The sequence below is a fragment of the Miscanthus floridulus genome, chromosome 10, assembly GCF_019320115.1.
Source record: "Miscanthus floridulus cultivar M001 chromosome 10, ASM1932011v1, whole genome shotgun sequence".
Taxonomy (NCBI): domain Eukaryota; kingdom Viridiplantae; phylum Streptophyta; class Magnoliopsida; order Poales; family Poaceae; genus Miscanthus; species Miscanthus floridulus.
Window position 1 is genome coordinate 48,653,458 of NC_089589.1, and position 16,581 is coordinate 48,670,038.

Genomic DNA, 16,581 nt, shown 5'->3' on the forward strand with positions numbered 1-16,581 from the left:
GGACGCGAGCGTGGGCATGTGGGAGGGAGAGGGAGAGATGGGCCAGCCCACGTCGTGCCGTCCGCGCTCCACGTGACGGGTCGCTTGATAGACTTTGCGATACCCATAAGGTCATGTGGCTTGCAGATCCCACAGTTCACCTTTAATTTTTTTTGTTTGAAAACAAAACAATCTAGACGGACCATTTTGTCTGTCCCGCGTCGCTCGCCTTGGGGACGACACGACGGAACCCGTGCCACTACTACCACTCTCACCACCAATGCCAGGTAGGGTGGGTCCACTCATAGCCTACATGGCTATAGGCATCAGGTCCCATTTGGTAGGACTTCAACTCTAGCTCCTTGTAGCTCCTTGGAAGAAGCCCTGTCAAATAGACATTTAAGAAAAGCTCCCTAGGAACCTGGAGGAGCCGGAGCCATTTTTTATAGAGGAGGCTGAGATGAAAGAACTAGCTTCTTCTAGCTCCTAATCACACATCTAATATAGATTATTACAAAACTGTCATTGGAACAATTTCTGCCAAATGTTTTTAAAACGACGCTAACTACACCAAAGAAGCTACTCCTCATGAGGAGCTAAAGCGGGATTCCTTTTAGGAGGAGCGGAGCCTTATAAAAATTCAAACGGGGCCTCATGCAAAAAGAGTTCGAGCCATATCTAGAAATGCCCACTATTTTTCTAGGCAGTTGGAAAATCCGATCAGTCCTAGCCAGCTCTAGAAATAAATGAATTTCTAAAGGCGGTTAGCAATATGGTCCATTTCTAAAAATTTGTGTAACATAATAAAATCATAACTTTTCTAAATCAAGTTAGATGAAGCAGAGAAACTTTATCTAAAATTAGTAGAGCTCGAAGAGATTTACAACTTTTTAAATAAGAACTTTTTCATTTAAATTAATTTAGGGTCCAAAAATATGTTTTCAGCCGATATTTTTCAAATTCAAATTTTTGAATATTTCAAATGAACTTGGATGGAGAGATAACCTGAACCAAAGTGGTAGTAACGGATGCTAAATTTTTTAGTTCAAAATATTTTCATTTGAAATCATTTAGGGCCTCACATATTCATTGCTAAAGTGAATTAAAAAAGATTGTATCATTCATTTAGTCACAAGTACCTCACCCCTTTGTGGTGGGTGGTAGGGATGTTTCACGTTAGACCGTAAGTCTTGACTAGATCTAGTTGTCCCCTGGATTTGGAGTGACGGGCCCGACGTGGAATGCTGTGACATCACGGCTGCGGCATCGATCTAGTGCGACGAAGGCGGCCGATCACCTCTGTCGTCGGTTGGGCCCTTGTGGAGTTTCTCATGGGGTAGCATCGCTATGGTGGTGGGTTCATCTTGCAGCGAAGGCTCTTTTCTACGGGTGGGTTGTTTGTGGGTGTCGTAGAGATGCTGGCAAAAGTGTTGCCGGTCTCAACGATGATGACACCTTTGGCTATACTTCCTATTTTTCTAGAGGGTTTATACAGTACTTCCTCCATTGCAAATTTTTAGTTATTCCATTTTTCTTAGTTAGTCAAAGTGACGAGGACATCACTCCTTTGGATGTACCCGCTGATCCTCCAACCGCTATGCAAGGTCCAATGACCTGAGCTCGAATGCAACAATTAAAGCGATCCTGTGGATAGTTTTAAGAATAGATTGCTAGCTAATGATGTTATCTTGCTTAGGAACACTGAAGATGGTCATAAAGTACCAGTACTACAAAAAATAATTTTGAGAAGCAAGACAAAGTATTAACGGAGACGGGCACATCTAGCGGCTGCCTCCGTAAATGGTTTGGAGAGCTCCAAGAAATGACCGCCTCCCAGAGTGACGCCCGCCTCCGTTAAATTTTTTTGAAGGTGGGCATCTTAAGACGACTGTCTCCATTAATCAATGATTTTTGGAGTCGGAATCGATTTACGGAGGCAGACGTCTTAAGATGTCCGCCTCCGTAAATAGTGCAACAAAAATATATCATAACTTTTTCATTTAAATTTGGATTAAGACAAACTTTATATCAAAATTGTAGCCCTTGATGTGTTCTACAACTTTGTAGTTAAAATATTTTTGAATTTAAACTGTTTAGAGTCCCAAAATGTTGTTGTATGTTCACATATTTTAAATTTTGAAATTTAAAATTATCAAACAGTCTCGGTTGTTCACATAGTCTATAAGAAAGTTACAGTTCTCAATAGAATCTACAACTTTGTAGTTGAAAAGTTTTTTATTTAAAGTTATTTTGAGTCCCAAATATATGTTCGAGGTTATAGATTTTTAAGTTTAAAATTTAGAATTCCTAAACGATCTCAAATGTTCACATAATGAATACCAAAGTTGTAGTGACCGGCCTGAGTTACATGTTTGTTGTTGACAAGTTTTTTTTATTTAAAGCCGTTTAGAGTCTCAAATATGTGTTTTAAATTCACATATGCTTAGATTCAATTTTTAAAATTTTCAAACAATCTCGGATGGAGATGCATCCTATACCAAAGTTGTAGTACTTGATAAGATTTAAAACTTTGTAGAAAAGTTTTTTCATTTGAGTTTATTTAATATCCAAAATATATAATATAAGATACAAAATATTGGTATAAAAAGTAACATATTATATATAGACATGAATGAGTATGGTGCAGTGGTAGAGACCAGGTAGTGTTGAGTGTTAGGTCACGGGTTTGAATCCTGGAAATTTTTGGTTTTGGAATTTTATTGTGAACAGAGGCCGATGTCGTACCCGCCTCGGTTAATGAATCCTGTAGTAGTGTACATAGAGAGAGGTGTGGAGGTGGAGAAGACCAGCAAAGACATTCAAGCCAAGCCAGAGGCCAGGTCCCAAGTCTGCCTTGGCCTTTAGGACCAACCTGTATTAAAATGGACCCAGAATATTTTCAGACTCTGATTTCGACAAGCTACATATGCATGAAAAGTTAATTTCATAAGCCAACCAATGCCTTTGGTTTGAGGTCCAAAATCTAATTTCATAAGCTAACCAATGCCTTTGGTTTGAGGTCCAAATTATATAGGAGTCAATGGGAATTGTCAAAAGAAGTCAGTATTCAGAATCTATCACGGTGCTGTGTCACCATCTTGGTCCGATGGGTCGTGCATCGTCTTAGAGCCCATTAGGGGCCGCGTCTAGGGTTGACGACCCTTAGACCTTATATTGAGTCATCACACCACATGTTAGGGTTTGGGTTTTGTTTTAGATCAACCTATCTCCGAACAGTCGTCGTCATCGGTTGTGAAACCCCAACTTCGATTGTTTAATCATTCATTAGCAATTGTAATTTCAATTGAGTTTGTGTTCTTTCAAGTTCTTGCTTGTCTTCTACGTTACGTAGGCAGGGATTAGTCTTCTTGGCGAGGTTAATCGGATTTGTGACACGGTTGATAACCAGAGGTGTCATGGTGTTAAGGTTGCATGGTTCGGGTCTTTTGATTTGAAGATGGATCGGTGTGTCGTCCTCCATCACAATGATAGCTATCGCCACCTAATGGAAGATCAGGAACCCCGTCTCCATCACAAAGTATCTCAAGTTTGACCAAAATTATAGAGAGAATTACAAAAATTTATGACATCAAATAGGTATACTATAAAAATATAATTAATGACGAATCTAACGATACTTAGTTGGTATAAAAAATATTATTATTTTATTATATAAATTTAGTCAAACTGGAGATGCTTTTATTTCATTATATAAATTTAGTTAAACTTGAGATGCTTTGACTGTTGAAGAAAGTTGGGATAACTTATAATTTAGGATGAGGACGGTACTATGGATATATTTTAAAGGGCTATACTCATTCACTTGTGAATACAGGAGGCCAAAATGTTATATTCCTTAGTTAAGAAAAACTACACAGGCAATATTCCTTAGTTTTAAAATAGTACTCAAACCTGCTTCTAATTTTATCGAGCGCCCGTCTCTGTTAATAGTTTTCAGAGATGGGCATCCTAAGGTGACTGGTTAAACAACTATTAATAGAGGAGGGACATCCTAAGGCATCTACCTCTGTTAATTCATCATGCCTGACTATGAAAATGACTATTAACAGAGGTGGGCGCTCTGCGTTGCTCTTTAGAAATTAATTAACAGAGTTGGACATCTTAAGAGGCCCATCACTAGAAATAATCACTTCAAAAATTAATTGGTAACTTTTATATATGAAGTTGGATGAAAATAAACTTTGTATCAAAATTATTATAGCCATCGACGATGCGATCTACAAATTTGTAGCGGAGAAGTTTTTGATTTGAAATTGTTTAGAGTCCCAAGATGTTTTAATTTCTTGGATTTTGAAATTTAAAATTTCAAATTTTCAAAGAATTTTGGTTGTTAACATGGTCTACATCAAATCTATAGTTATCAATACAATCTACAACTTTGTAGTTGCAAGGTTTTTGATTTGAAGTTGTTTAAGGTCCAAAATATGTGTTTCATGTTCATAGATTTTTAAATTCAAAATTTAGAATTTCCAAATGATCTTGCACCCTGTTCGCTTGGTCGTATCAGCCATGCTTATTAGCCATAATACAGTGTTTTCTCTCACAACAAAACAGCATCAGCCGGCTTATAATCCACAGAAACGATCAAGCGAACAGGGTGTTGAATGTTCACATGGTTAATACCAAAGTTGTAGTGACCGACCTGATCTACAAGTTTGTTGTTGATAAGTTTTTTATCTAAAAGTTTTTTAGAGTTTCATTTTTTTTAAATTCACATATTTTGATATTTAAATTTTTGAAATTTTCAAATAATCTTAGATGAAGACATGTCCTATACCAATGTTGTAGTGCTTGATAAGATTAAAAACTTTGTAGCTGAATGTTGGTTTATTTAAGTTCATTTAGTACTGCGGCTCACCTTGCTCCATCGCCCAGGGCTAGGATTATTTGTCGCCTTTATAGGATATTATCTTTATAGAGGCTTATCAACCACCTCTTGATAGTAGTGGTTGCAGTAGAATTTTCAACAGACATGTCACATTGAACTAAACCACCAGCTTGAAACTACGTACATAGGGAGGAAAACAACTTGTTTCGATAGTTACAGGAAGCTATATAAAACGTACAGTTTTCTAGTTTGAGGTGGTAAATCAAACAATAGTATTAGTTGCGAAAGGATATGTAGCCTAGTGGTTACAAGCAAGGTTTTCATTATTGGAAATAAAAATTTATCGAAGGTCATGGATAAATAGGATAAGCAGCATATATCGGAAACATCGGACCAAATTCAAAAAAAAAATTCAAACTGTTTTGAAATTTTTTGTAGAATTTGACTTGAAACTATTCCTAAGGTATGACTTGTTTACAGATAAAAACAAGAATAAAACATTATAAGTGTGGGACCATCGCGCGGCTGAATTTGGGTTGTCTGTGTGGGAGCAGGAAAGAAGAGAAAATTTTTGCCGATATCAAATTTTATCGGACCCGGTGGATAGAACGGAAATTTCGGAAATTTTTGTGAATTTCGGCTGATAAATAAAACCTTAGTTACAATAGCCTTAGTAGCACCTCAAGCCCTGAGTCCGACTCCCTGCGTCAGAGTGAATTTTTCAGGATTTAACGACGTTGTGCTTTAAGTGGTAGACGACGTTTTATTTTTACAGTGAGATGCCAGTATGGTGACTTCGTCAATTTTGAGGATTTATCGGCCTAATCTTCGAAGATGCTCATAGGGATAGGTTTTACATGCGTGCGTTCATTGAGGTGAGTGGGTGTGCGTTGTGAGTGTCTACATGTGTAATCACAAAAAGAAAAAAACAATAGTATTAGTTAAGGAGGGTCTGGAGGACTTTTTTTCTGAGCACCCTGGCGGATGTCATGGCTCATGCCTGCCAGTTTCTTTTTCTTTCTTTTTTTCTTTTTTTTGGTGAGATTGTCAGCTTCTGTTTCAGGCTGTCACTACCATCGGGGCCGGATTGGGAAATGGAAGCGGCGCAGTACAAGCAGAAACAAGAGAAGAGAACATATGAAGATTAATCTACTAGCCCGTGTTATCCTGCTGCCTTAAGGAAGTTATACGCTAATTTCTGTTCTATATATGTAAATGGATCCATCAATCCATACAAACTGCCCTACATCGTATATATAGCCATATCATATTTACCGGCCTCGTTCGCTTCGCTGAAAAAATGAGCCGAAACAGTGTTTCGGCTGAAAAAACAAGCTCTTCCTATAACAATCTGATCTCCTCCGATGCTCCTTTCCATTAATTTTGCTCATCGCCTGTTAAGTTCTTCCCATTCTCGTTATTCAGAACAAATGCTCCGAATCCTGCGGCTTCAACCTCTTCATCTTCATTTGCTCATCCTCAGCTTGCGTCGTCATGTACGGTTCGGATTCCGACTGCCATGTGATCGACGACGACGCGGCGGTGCCAAACGGTTCCAAGGCGGTTACCCTGCTGCTGCACCTGATCACGCTGGCCCTGGCGCTCACCTCGGCGGTCCTCATGGCCACCGCGAGCGAGTGCACCATCTACGGGCTCGACGGCGCCACGGCCACCACCGTCACCTTCAAGAACTACCAGCCCTTCGTGTAAGGACTACAGTACCACGTCGTTGCGTTTGACCTATACATATTCATGCGTTCTTGGAGTAGTTTTTGTTAATTTCTGTCATCTTCACCGGTTGCAGATACCTTGCAGGGTCCAACATCGCAGCGACGATCCTGGAGGTGGCCGCGATCTACGTGCAGGTCGGCAAGGGCGACGACGGCGAGGATGCGCCCATGATTCCCCGTGTCGTCCTGGTTGTCGTCGACGTCGCTGTGCAGATGCTGCTCTACTCGGCCACCGGCGCGGTGTTCGCGGCGGTGCGGTGATGGCCTACGGCCCGCAGATCAGCGCGTGCGCCGACGCCGCCGCCGGCGGCTTCGGCGGCAGCGATGGTCTCCATGGCCGCCTGGTAGAGTTCGGCGTTGGAAGGCATGCCAGCCGGTTGGACAGCACAGTGTCCACGTCACGCGGCGACAGGTGGAGCACCGCCCTGGCGGAGTCACGGCAGTCGCGGTGCGAGTCAGCCTGGCGAAGTCGGGGGCCTGGCAGAGTCGCGAGCCTGGCGTCGCGGTGCGGTCGCGGTGGTCGCGGTCGCGGACGGAGGTCGCGCAAATAGGCGCGGCGCTTCCAGGCGGTCGGAGTCCCGGGACGGGGTGGCGGAGTCGCAACCTGGCGACCTGGCGGAGTAGCGGGGTCGTGGGACGACCTGGCGGATCACGGGATCGCGGTGTTTGGCGAGACGGAGTCGCAATGGCGCGATGTCCCCGACGCAGAGGCGCGATGATGAGCCGCGACGCAGAGGCGCGATGCGAGCGTCGGAGGTGGAGAACGTCGCGGGAGTCCGACGGTCTAGGGTGAGCGGAAGCAAAGGGATCGTGACCCTTCTGATACCATATTGGAGGATTAACTCAACTCAGTTTTCCATTAGTCTCCAGAGGTGTTTATATAGAAATACATGGGATATGAAAGAATAAAGGGAATATGAAAACAAAGAGTCTAACTAATCAGATACTTGATATTCTAACAAGAAACACTAGCAGAATGAAAGCATGCAACACCTGAATCACAAGCAGCTGTGGCAAGTCACTCCTGTGGCTTGGTAGAGAAGGGCAGGTTCAGGTGCTTGTAGCTCGTGAATCCGCCGTCAACCACAAGGTTGTGCCCGGACACGTACTTGGCGTCGTCAGAGGCCAGGTACACGGCGGCCCTCGCCACGTCCACCGCCTCGCACGTCGCGCCTTTCAGCTCGCCTAGACCCCTGATGATCGCCGCCACCTGCTCTTCGTCGGCGGCGCCGCCGAGCATAGTCGAGAATTGCTCGACCACCATCGGCGTCGGCACCGCGTGGGGCGATATGCAGTTGACCCGAACACCGTGGCGCGACAGCTCCGCCGCCGCGGCTTTTACCGCGCCAACGACGGCAAACTTGGACACCGAGTACGGGTACGTCCCCAGCCCGCCGAGGACGCCGCTGATGCTCGCCATGCAGAGGATGGAGCCGGCGCCGGCTGGGGCCATGACGCGCGTGGCGTGCTTGATCCCGGCCAGCGTGCCGCGCACGTTCACGGCCATGACGGCGTCGAGCTGCGCCAGGTCCAGTTCGGCTATCCTCGACGTGCCGGCCAACGAGCCGGCGACGCCGGCGCTGTTGAGCATGACGTCGAGCCGGCCATACCGCGTGACAGTGGATTCCACGGCTCCGGCGACGCTCTCATCGACGGTGACGTCGCAGTGGACGAAGTGGGCCTGAGGGCCGAGTTCCTCGGCGGTTTGAAGGCCCAGCTTGGAGTTGACGTCGGCGATGACCACGGCGGCGCCCTCCTGGATGAACTCACGGGCCGTCTCCTTCCCAAGCCCACTTGCTCCTCCTGTGATCAGCGCAATCTTGCCCACAAGCCTGCACATTTGTAAGTGCAAAATCCTTTTCGATGAGTGGTACATCAAATTCATCAAATAGCATATTTCAAAACGAATGGAAAAGCATGAGATTTCAAAGTTTGCTTATCTATGTGGATCAAGATGGAAATTGGAACTCTAGATATCTGAGACGAAAATATGAGAAATAACAAAATAAAAATTGCGTGCCAGTACTGTGAAAAACTCGAAATCCAAGACGCATGTTTTTTCAACTCTTTTAATTACCTCCCCTTCGCTGGCGCCGGAGCCGGCGCCCCCGACACCTTAGGCTCGCCGCCGGCCATGGAACGACTGTCCTCCTCTGAGGCCATTCTCGTAGCTGCTAGCTAGCTCCCAAAATCCAAGGGGAGCTACCAACAAGTCAACGCTGGGAGAGCTACCAGAAGGGTAGGGAGAGAATGGTTGCTCGCTTCTAAATGAAGGCAGTTGGAAGGGACCTGGAGTGTTAAACAAAATCGAGGAGCTGAGCCCTGACCCTGACATCAGCTCGAATAATGCAGATATGAACCGATTCGTTAGTTCTCACAACAGTTGACCTAATGGTTATACTAGCATTATTGCTAATGTGCACCACATATGCACGATTACATGGTGCCATTTGTGGTCAATAATGCTACTAACAGCATGTGCAGCACACATGCACGCTAGACAAGAGTGCATGATTGAGTAGATATCATGTGCATTGTGCTGGTCAATGCAAGTACCAGGCGCAAGGAGATGAAGATGGACTAGGATTATTTCATATGGATTGAGCACAGCGCGATCGGTGTGATTCTTATTGCGTGATCATTTGTTTCTAAGAGCATCTTCAAGAGTTTTCCGAAATCCACTCCTAATCATGTTTTTTAGCAAAATTAGAAAACTGTTCTCCAACAACTCTGTATCTTAACTCGCAATCTTTCCGTACTCAGGAAAATCAACTTAGTCATATCGAAATATACACACACGTATGGATCGACAAATCTGAATGTTAAAGGATGTGCGAAAACAATAATGAGTAGGACAGGGTTTTCAATGCAAATGTACCAGAGATAAAGAAAGTATAAAAACAATTAGGGTGATTTAGAAATAATCTAGGATTCCTGATGCTAAACTGTGTTCAATATTTTAGTAACCCAATTCATCCTCTCCACCTCATAGGCCAAGACATGAGTTCCTATAAACCAAACCAAAAAAAAAAGGTAAGAAGCAAAAAGATGACCGACTACTCCACACCTTGAACCAAACACCCTAGCCTAAAGGTTCCTCTTTTTTTTTGCAAATTACACCCCTAAAGATTGTCGGGTCTTTTTTACTGAAACTAGAATGAAAATTTCTAAAATACTACCCTCAAGTATGTTCTATGTCCAGATAACCCCCCTAAACTATTGTTTAGTTCGTTTTACTCTTCTCAATTATTTTAGTTGGTCTAATTTACACCTCAACAAGATTCGTCTTTTTTGTTTTTCCACATTCAAGTTGTTTTCTAGTTTCAAACTTTATGAGGGGATAGCTAGCACCATAATTTATGTTTTAAAAAAATATTTCATAAAGTTTTATCATTACTTTGATATGTTATGACATATAATAATAAATTAACACTAGAAATAGAAAATTCTATTAAACATAATGATATAAAATGCATAATGTAGTTTTAAAAAATAATATAATGTTCACTATCACCCCATAAATTTAGAAACTGAAATTCAGTTTGTGCATAGAGGATAAAAAATATAAATTTTGTTACGAGATAATTGGATTGACTGAAATAGTTAAGGGGAGTAAACCGAACCAATAGTTTATGGGTTATATGGACATAAGCGATACTCGGAGGTAGTAATTTGGATTTTTTCTAAACCAGAATATCTATACCTTTATGTTTCACAAAATCACAACCCACAACTTCTCCGCAGAAAGAAAGCAGTAACTGCGAAGCCACATTCTTTTCTACTGAATCCATGCACTAGGTTTGGATCATTGCATGGGCTAAAAAGTCACTCACAACCCTTGTAAACCAAGATCACAACAACTCACACATTCTCTTCTTCCTCGAGGTTAGGTGCAGTTTTGTACAAAAGAAAAACACTACCAGAATGAAAGCACGCAACACCTCAATCACAAGCTGTGGCAACTGGCAAGTCACTCCTGTGGCTTGGTAGGGAAGGGCAGGTTCATGTGCTTGTAGCTCGTGAATCCGCCGTCAACCACAAGGTTGTGCCCAGACACGTACTTGGCGTCGTCGGAGGCAAGGTACACGGCGGCCCTGGCAATGTCTTCCGCCTCGCAGGTGGCGCCCTTGAGCTCCCCGAGCCCCCTGATCATGGCCGCCACCTGCGCCTCGTCGGCAGCTCCGCCCAGCATCGCCGAGAACTGTTCCACCACCATCGGCGTGGGCACCGCGTACGGCGAGATGCAGTTGACGCGGACGCCATGGCGCGACAGCTCGGCCGCGGCGGCCTTGACGATCCCGGCGATGGCGAACTTGGACACCGAGTACGGGTACGTCCCCAGCCCGCCGAGGATGCCGCTGATGCTCGCCATGCAGAGGATGGAGCCTCCGCCTCCACGGGCGCCCGCGGGCGGCGGCGGCGCCTGCAGCATGACGCGCGCGGCGTGCTTGATCCCCGCCAGCGTCCCGCGCACGTTGACGGACATAACGGCATCGAACTGCGCGAAGTCGAGGCTGGCGATCTGGGACGTGCCGTGGGACAGCGGGCCCACGACGCCGGCGCTGTTGAGCATGACGTCCAGCCGGCCGTGACGCGCCACGGCGGCGTCCACTGCCGCGGCGACGCTGTCCTCGGCGGCGACGTCGCAGCGCAAGAAGTGGGCGTTTGGGCCCAGCTCGCCAGCCGTCTGGAGGCCCAGCTTGGAGTTGATGTCGGCGAGGATCACGGCCTGCGCGCCCTCTTGGATGAACTCCTGGGCCGCCGCCTTGCCGAGCCCACTAGCGCCTCCGGTGATTAGCGCAATCTTCCCTTCTAGCCTGTTGAAAATCAAGTGTTTGGTGGCAGAATTGATTGTGAATTCAATACGCGGGATTTGTAATTTACTAGTACGGTGCCATTATATAATTAGACATTGAAACTTAGCACTGGCTGAAAACTTAAAGGAGAATGACAAAATTCTGGTGAGCGTTGAGATTTGAACTAGTAACAAAAGCTAAGAAAATCATTAGGTGTTTCGGTAAAAAATCTGTTTGGTTCACCTATAAGCTATGAAAAAAACTATAAACTATTTAGTTGAAGCAACTATAAAAGCTATCCCTCTCTTAATCTTCATTAAAACAACTGTAGAGCGTCTCTGCATTTAGATCCACTTGGAAAAGGCTGAAAACTAAAACTCAAAAGCACTACCAAATGTGCCGTGAAAATTGTATTACGCAAAAGTAGTTGTGTATAAAAAAAAAGTAACTTCAGGTTGGACCCGTTTAGTCGGTGTTCTACTTTTTGGTAGTAAAAACACTTTCTAGAAAGTCAAACAGCCTATATAAGGGTAGTAGATTTAAATTATTTCTAACTTTATAATACATAACCTGCAGAAAATAAATAAAAATACATGGAAAAATAGGAAATCTTGTATGCATGTTTTTCTTTACTTTATTTTTGAACAGATCAGTGTTGTTTTTAGGTTGACAAGTGCACAGACGTAAAAATAGTATGGAAACCTGCAATGACAGTGCACAGACAGACAATGTGAGAGTAAACAATTGGTGGGTTAGCAGACAAAACTCAGGAAACTCGGGCGCGTGGTTAACGGGAAGAAACTCGGCCTTGCCCTTTGGGAACAGCGGTGCAGTGTTCTTTGGAAGCTGCCGTGCTTCCAACTCACAAGCAGACGTACCCGCGGGCCCACACCACGCATCCTCTCCTCTAGCTGCCCGTCGCTCTCTCGTCTACGAGTACGAGTGGTACTGTAGCCTCTGCCCTCTGGCTGCCACTGGTGAGACGTGAGAGGCTGAGATCAATCACATGGCACAACAGTAACAGCCGGGCAGCAGCAGCAGCAGCTGCTGCATGCATTAACACCTGCCTTCAGATGCAGTCCTGAAATCTAGTCTAATCTAATCTAACACCCTGGACTGGAGAGAGAGATCAGAGCGAGGTGTCATTATGCAAGGGATAACGCCAAAGTTTCTGCATCATTTATGCACGGCTCCACTCACTATTTGCAAATGCAAACTGCATGCAAAAGGATGGTGCTAAGCAAGTAGTAGTCATCGGAATGGATGTTTCCTCCTACCTTCCTTTGCTGGCTGCCGACGACGACATCCACCGCTCGCCGCCCGCCACCCCGCCGGCGGCCATCGTCGCCGGGGCTGCTCTTGTCCTGAAAAAGCCCCCAAAGATCAACGGAGAAAACATGCAAAAGGTAAATGAAATGAGACTCCAAAGGATAAAATTAAATATCAGAAACTGCATGTAGTGATATGTACGTACCTAGCTTCGGCGACAAGCCGGTGCATCATGATGCCGCCCTTTGCTTCACTTGTTGAGTTCTTGTTCTTCCTCGGCTAGCTCTTCTACAATTATTATACTCTACCTATCTATTCCAAACGGGGGGGGGGGGGGGGGGGGGGGGGGGGGGGGGGAGGGGGGGGGGGGGGGGGGGGGGGAGAGAGACGGAAGGGAAGGGGGAGAGAGGTAGGATGGATGCTTGTTGTCGACTTCGCGTGTTATGCGAAAGGGTTGCTGCTGGGAGCCTCAGCTAGCTACTGCTGCCTTCTTTATATATATGGATGGAAACGAGCTGGAGAGATCTGTGAAGCCACACATCTCGTCGCTCTCTCTCCGGAGCTAAGTGCAACCCAACCACCGTTATTTATTAATCGGGCAGTTGTCTTGGTGCTGGTTTGGTGTAAGAGAAAAATAATGTTGGTTGACTGGTTTAGGCGGGTTCCAACAAACGAACAGACTGAATGTGTGGTCAATTTGGTGACCTAAGCAAATTCAATCCTATACTCCCTCTATACTAAAAAAAATAAAGTCATTTTGATAGCGACACGGTCTCCAAAGTATTACTTTGACTTCTTATTTTTATAAAAATATTTGTCAAAAAATAATATATGTATATTTTTATGAAAATATTTTTTAAGACAAATTTATTTATATGGCTTTCACATTTTCAAACTAAACAACTTAAAAGTTATTTATGATTTATATTTCTTCAAGTCTTGTACAAATTGATTTTATTTTTTAGTATGGAGCGAGTACTAGTTAATCCTTTTGTTCTGTTCATCTGCTTTGGCAGCAGCAGGAGAGGCTTTTAATAGGCAGCTACTCCTCTACTACTCTTTCCTCCGTCCAAAATACCATGATCTGTTCCAAATCATAGGTTATTTTAGTTTCTTTTAGGTACACATAGATTCTATTATACACTAGATATGTGATATATATAGATATATATATTAAAAATTACGATATATCTAAAAATATCAAAACGACCTATAAATTAGAACATATAGTATAACTGAAGTCATTTTTTTACAATTTAACAAAAAATAAATAAAAAGATACCAATACTTAAATGAAGAATAAGTATTATTAAATTAACAATACAACTATATTTTCATAATAAGTATATTAGGATATATGGATATTGTAAGGCTGTGCGAGACTGCGATGCGCAATGTGTGTGGACTGTACAAGGGTCTGTGTGTGGACTGTACAAGGGTTGTTGGACAGTATGTAGACCATTGAAATTTGAATTAGACCGAAAAGCAACCATACGAACCAACCAACCAACCAACCGAACAGGCCGAATGCCCCTTGTCATTCTGTTGCTTTGACCAGCTGGTGAGATCAGCAGCGGCATTGGATCTACCACTATATACAACAGCTAAGGCCCCGTTTAGATGCAAGCCAAAAACCAAAAATTTTTAAGATTCCTCGTCACATCAAATCTTGCGGCACATACATGGAGAATTAAATGTAGGTAAAAAGAATAACTAATTGCACAGTTTACCTGTAATTGGCGAGACGAATCTTTTAAGCCTAAATAGTCTATAATTAGATAATTTTTGCCAAATACAAACGAACGTGCTACAGTAGCCAAAAGCCAAAAATTTTCGGAACTAAACGCGGCCTAATTATATATGCTCAGTACCATACGTCCATACATAAGTGCACTGTGCAGCATGGTGGTCGGTTTGAGCTAACCTGCAGCAGCACGAATTTAATGAATGGAGCGGCCAGGCCACCGCTGACATACAAAGACATATATATTGTACCTAATAACAAATAAAATAGAGCCCATAGATATTCCCCTCCGTTTTAAACATTTGTATATTTAACCATCGATTTCAAAAAATTATAGATTGGTCTTTGTATTAAATTTTTGAGATTCTACTTCTGTAAACTATTATTGTAATCTAATTTTCCACCTCGAATTTCAAAACTAGACATCACTCGAACTCTTAAAACTGATCAAATTATTACCTCTCTATCCTAATTTGAAGTGGTTTCGAAGGTTTTGTCCTTTTTTAAGTTAAAAATTTGGTAAATATTTGATAAGGTTTGAAACCATATAAAATTCCTCTAAGCTTTTAAAAATTAGAAAAAAATCAAGAGATATATTGAGATAAAAAATCCAAATAAAATATTTAGAGCCCATGAAAGTATCTTTAGAACCTTGAAAAATTAGGTTTAGCTCTATAAAATGGGAAAATTTTCTAGAAAAACCTAGAAATTTCTCAAAACATTTGGATAAAGTATAAAAATGTTTAAAAACTTTGCACGGTAAAAATATGAGATGCAACTAGCATGAATGCAACATACATTATTAATGCTAAATGTATTTGTGCTGGTTGCGTATTAGATTTTTTGTTGCGACAAGTTTTCAATATATGTATACATATCAGTTAGAATGTTTTGGGAATTTTCAATTTTTTATGGAAAGTTTTCCATTTTTCTAGAGCTAATTCTCTTTTTTTCAAGCATCTAGACATATTTTCATGAGCTCTAGAATATTTTATTTGGATTTGGTGCATCCCAATATCCAACTTTTTTAGAACTTTAGAAAGCTTGGAGACATGCATTTTTATGGTTTAAAAATATTTTCAAATATTTACCAAATCTTTTAACTAAAAAGGGATAAAATAGCCTTCAAAACAACTCTAAATTAGGATAGGGAGGCAATTTAAAAGGTTTTGAGAGTTCAGGGGTTAAGATGTCTAGTTTTAAAGTTCGAGGAGAAAAATCGAACTACGACGATAATTAAGGGAAGTAGATCGAGATGGATTTTTTCTAAATTTTTAAGCCTAATTCACATTCTTTTTGGACCATTCAATCCTTCTAGAAGCTATAAAAAGGATATCAAATATTTTTATATTTTGTTTCTAATTTTTTGGAACTCTTTTATACTTCGCTCGGTTTTATCATCACGTGTGCTTTTTCTTTACTACTTTCTCTATTTCAAATTATAAGACGTTTTGGTTTTTCTAGGTATATTATTTTTACTATGTATCTAAATGCATAGCAAGAGCTATGAATCTAGAAAAACCAAAGCGTCTTATAATTTGGAATGGAGAGAGTATTTGATAAGCAACCTTGAGGACTCCTTAGCTTGGTGTTAAATAGTGGTTTTAATTTGTGCCAGTCTTGGATGCCCTAGCTCGGTGTTACGGATATAGGGTTTTCAATTTTGGGATTAGGATTTTCTCGGTCGCCCCCGAAATTACCAAATTTCACAAAATTCGATCAATGTTTTGTCAAAATAAAAATTATAGACTTAAACATGAAGTATGATTTTTCCAAAATTTTTAGATGTAAACAAAATATTACTATGATTTGTGATTATTCATCTATTGAGTTGATGATTATGCAACATAAACAATAGCCTAGAGTTATATATTTACAGTCATACATATGTATTAGCCTAATACGAAATTTTAGAATTTTCTTTCGAGCACCCTCAAAATTACCAAAACTTTGTACCTTGGTTACCAACGGGTTTATCACCTTTGTTCTCTATTGTACAAGTTTGTTATAATCTACAAATTTTAGGTCTTTTGTTCCTCGCCCCATGAGCACACCTTTTTTTTTGAGTGTTTGGGCTTTTCTTTATAGCTAAACTGATATAAGGGTTTGTTGGAATCTTTTAATGCTAATAATTAGCAGTTAAAATTACCGCTAGTGAATCCAAACAAACCCTTAAATAGATCAACTAACTATTAGTTTGGGAGCTGCGAACTA

At 42.2% G+C, this 16,581-nt stretch overlaps 2 protein-coding genes and 1 pseudogene across 2 annotated transcripts; 1 reads left to right on the forward strand and 2 right to left on the reverse strand.

The window, feature by feature from the left end:
* Positions 1–6,322: 6,322 nt before the first annotated feature.
* Positions 6,323–7,109, forward strand: LOC136488592 (CASP-like protein 1U2; annotated as a pseudogene).
* Positions 7,110–7,475: 366 nt separating this feature from the next.
* LOC136488594 (momilactone A synthase-like) lies at positions 7,476–8,721 on the reverse strand. Its single transcript, XM_066485475.1, has 2 exons — positions 8,636–8,721; positions 7,476–8,390 (listed from the first exon to the last, which is right to left on the reverse strand). The coding sequence occupies exons 1-2, from the start codon at positions 8,719–8,721 to the stop codon at positions 7,577–7,579; spliced, it is 900 nt and encodes a 299-aa protein (XP_066341572.1). The 3' UTR covers positions 7,476–7,576.
* A 1,661-nt stretch (positions 8,722–10,382) lies between these two features.
* LOC136490180 (zerumbone synthase-like) lies at positions 10,383–12,892 on the reverse strand. Its single transcript, XM_066486659.1, has 3 exons — positions 12,829–12,892; positions 12,632–12,718; positions 10,383–11,375 (listed from the first exon to the last, which is right to left on the reverse strand). The coding sequence occupies exons 1-3, from the start codon at positions 12,855–12,857 to the stop codon at positions 10,529–10,531; spliced, it is 963 nt and encodes a 320-aa protein (XP_066342756.1). The 5' UTR covers positions 12,858–12,892; the 3' UTR covers positions 10,383–10,528.
* Between the last annotated feature and the right edge of the window lie 3,689 nt (positions 12,893–16,581).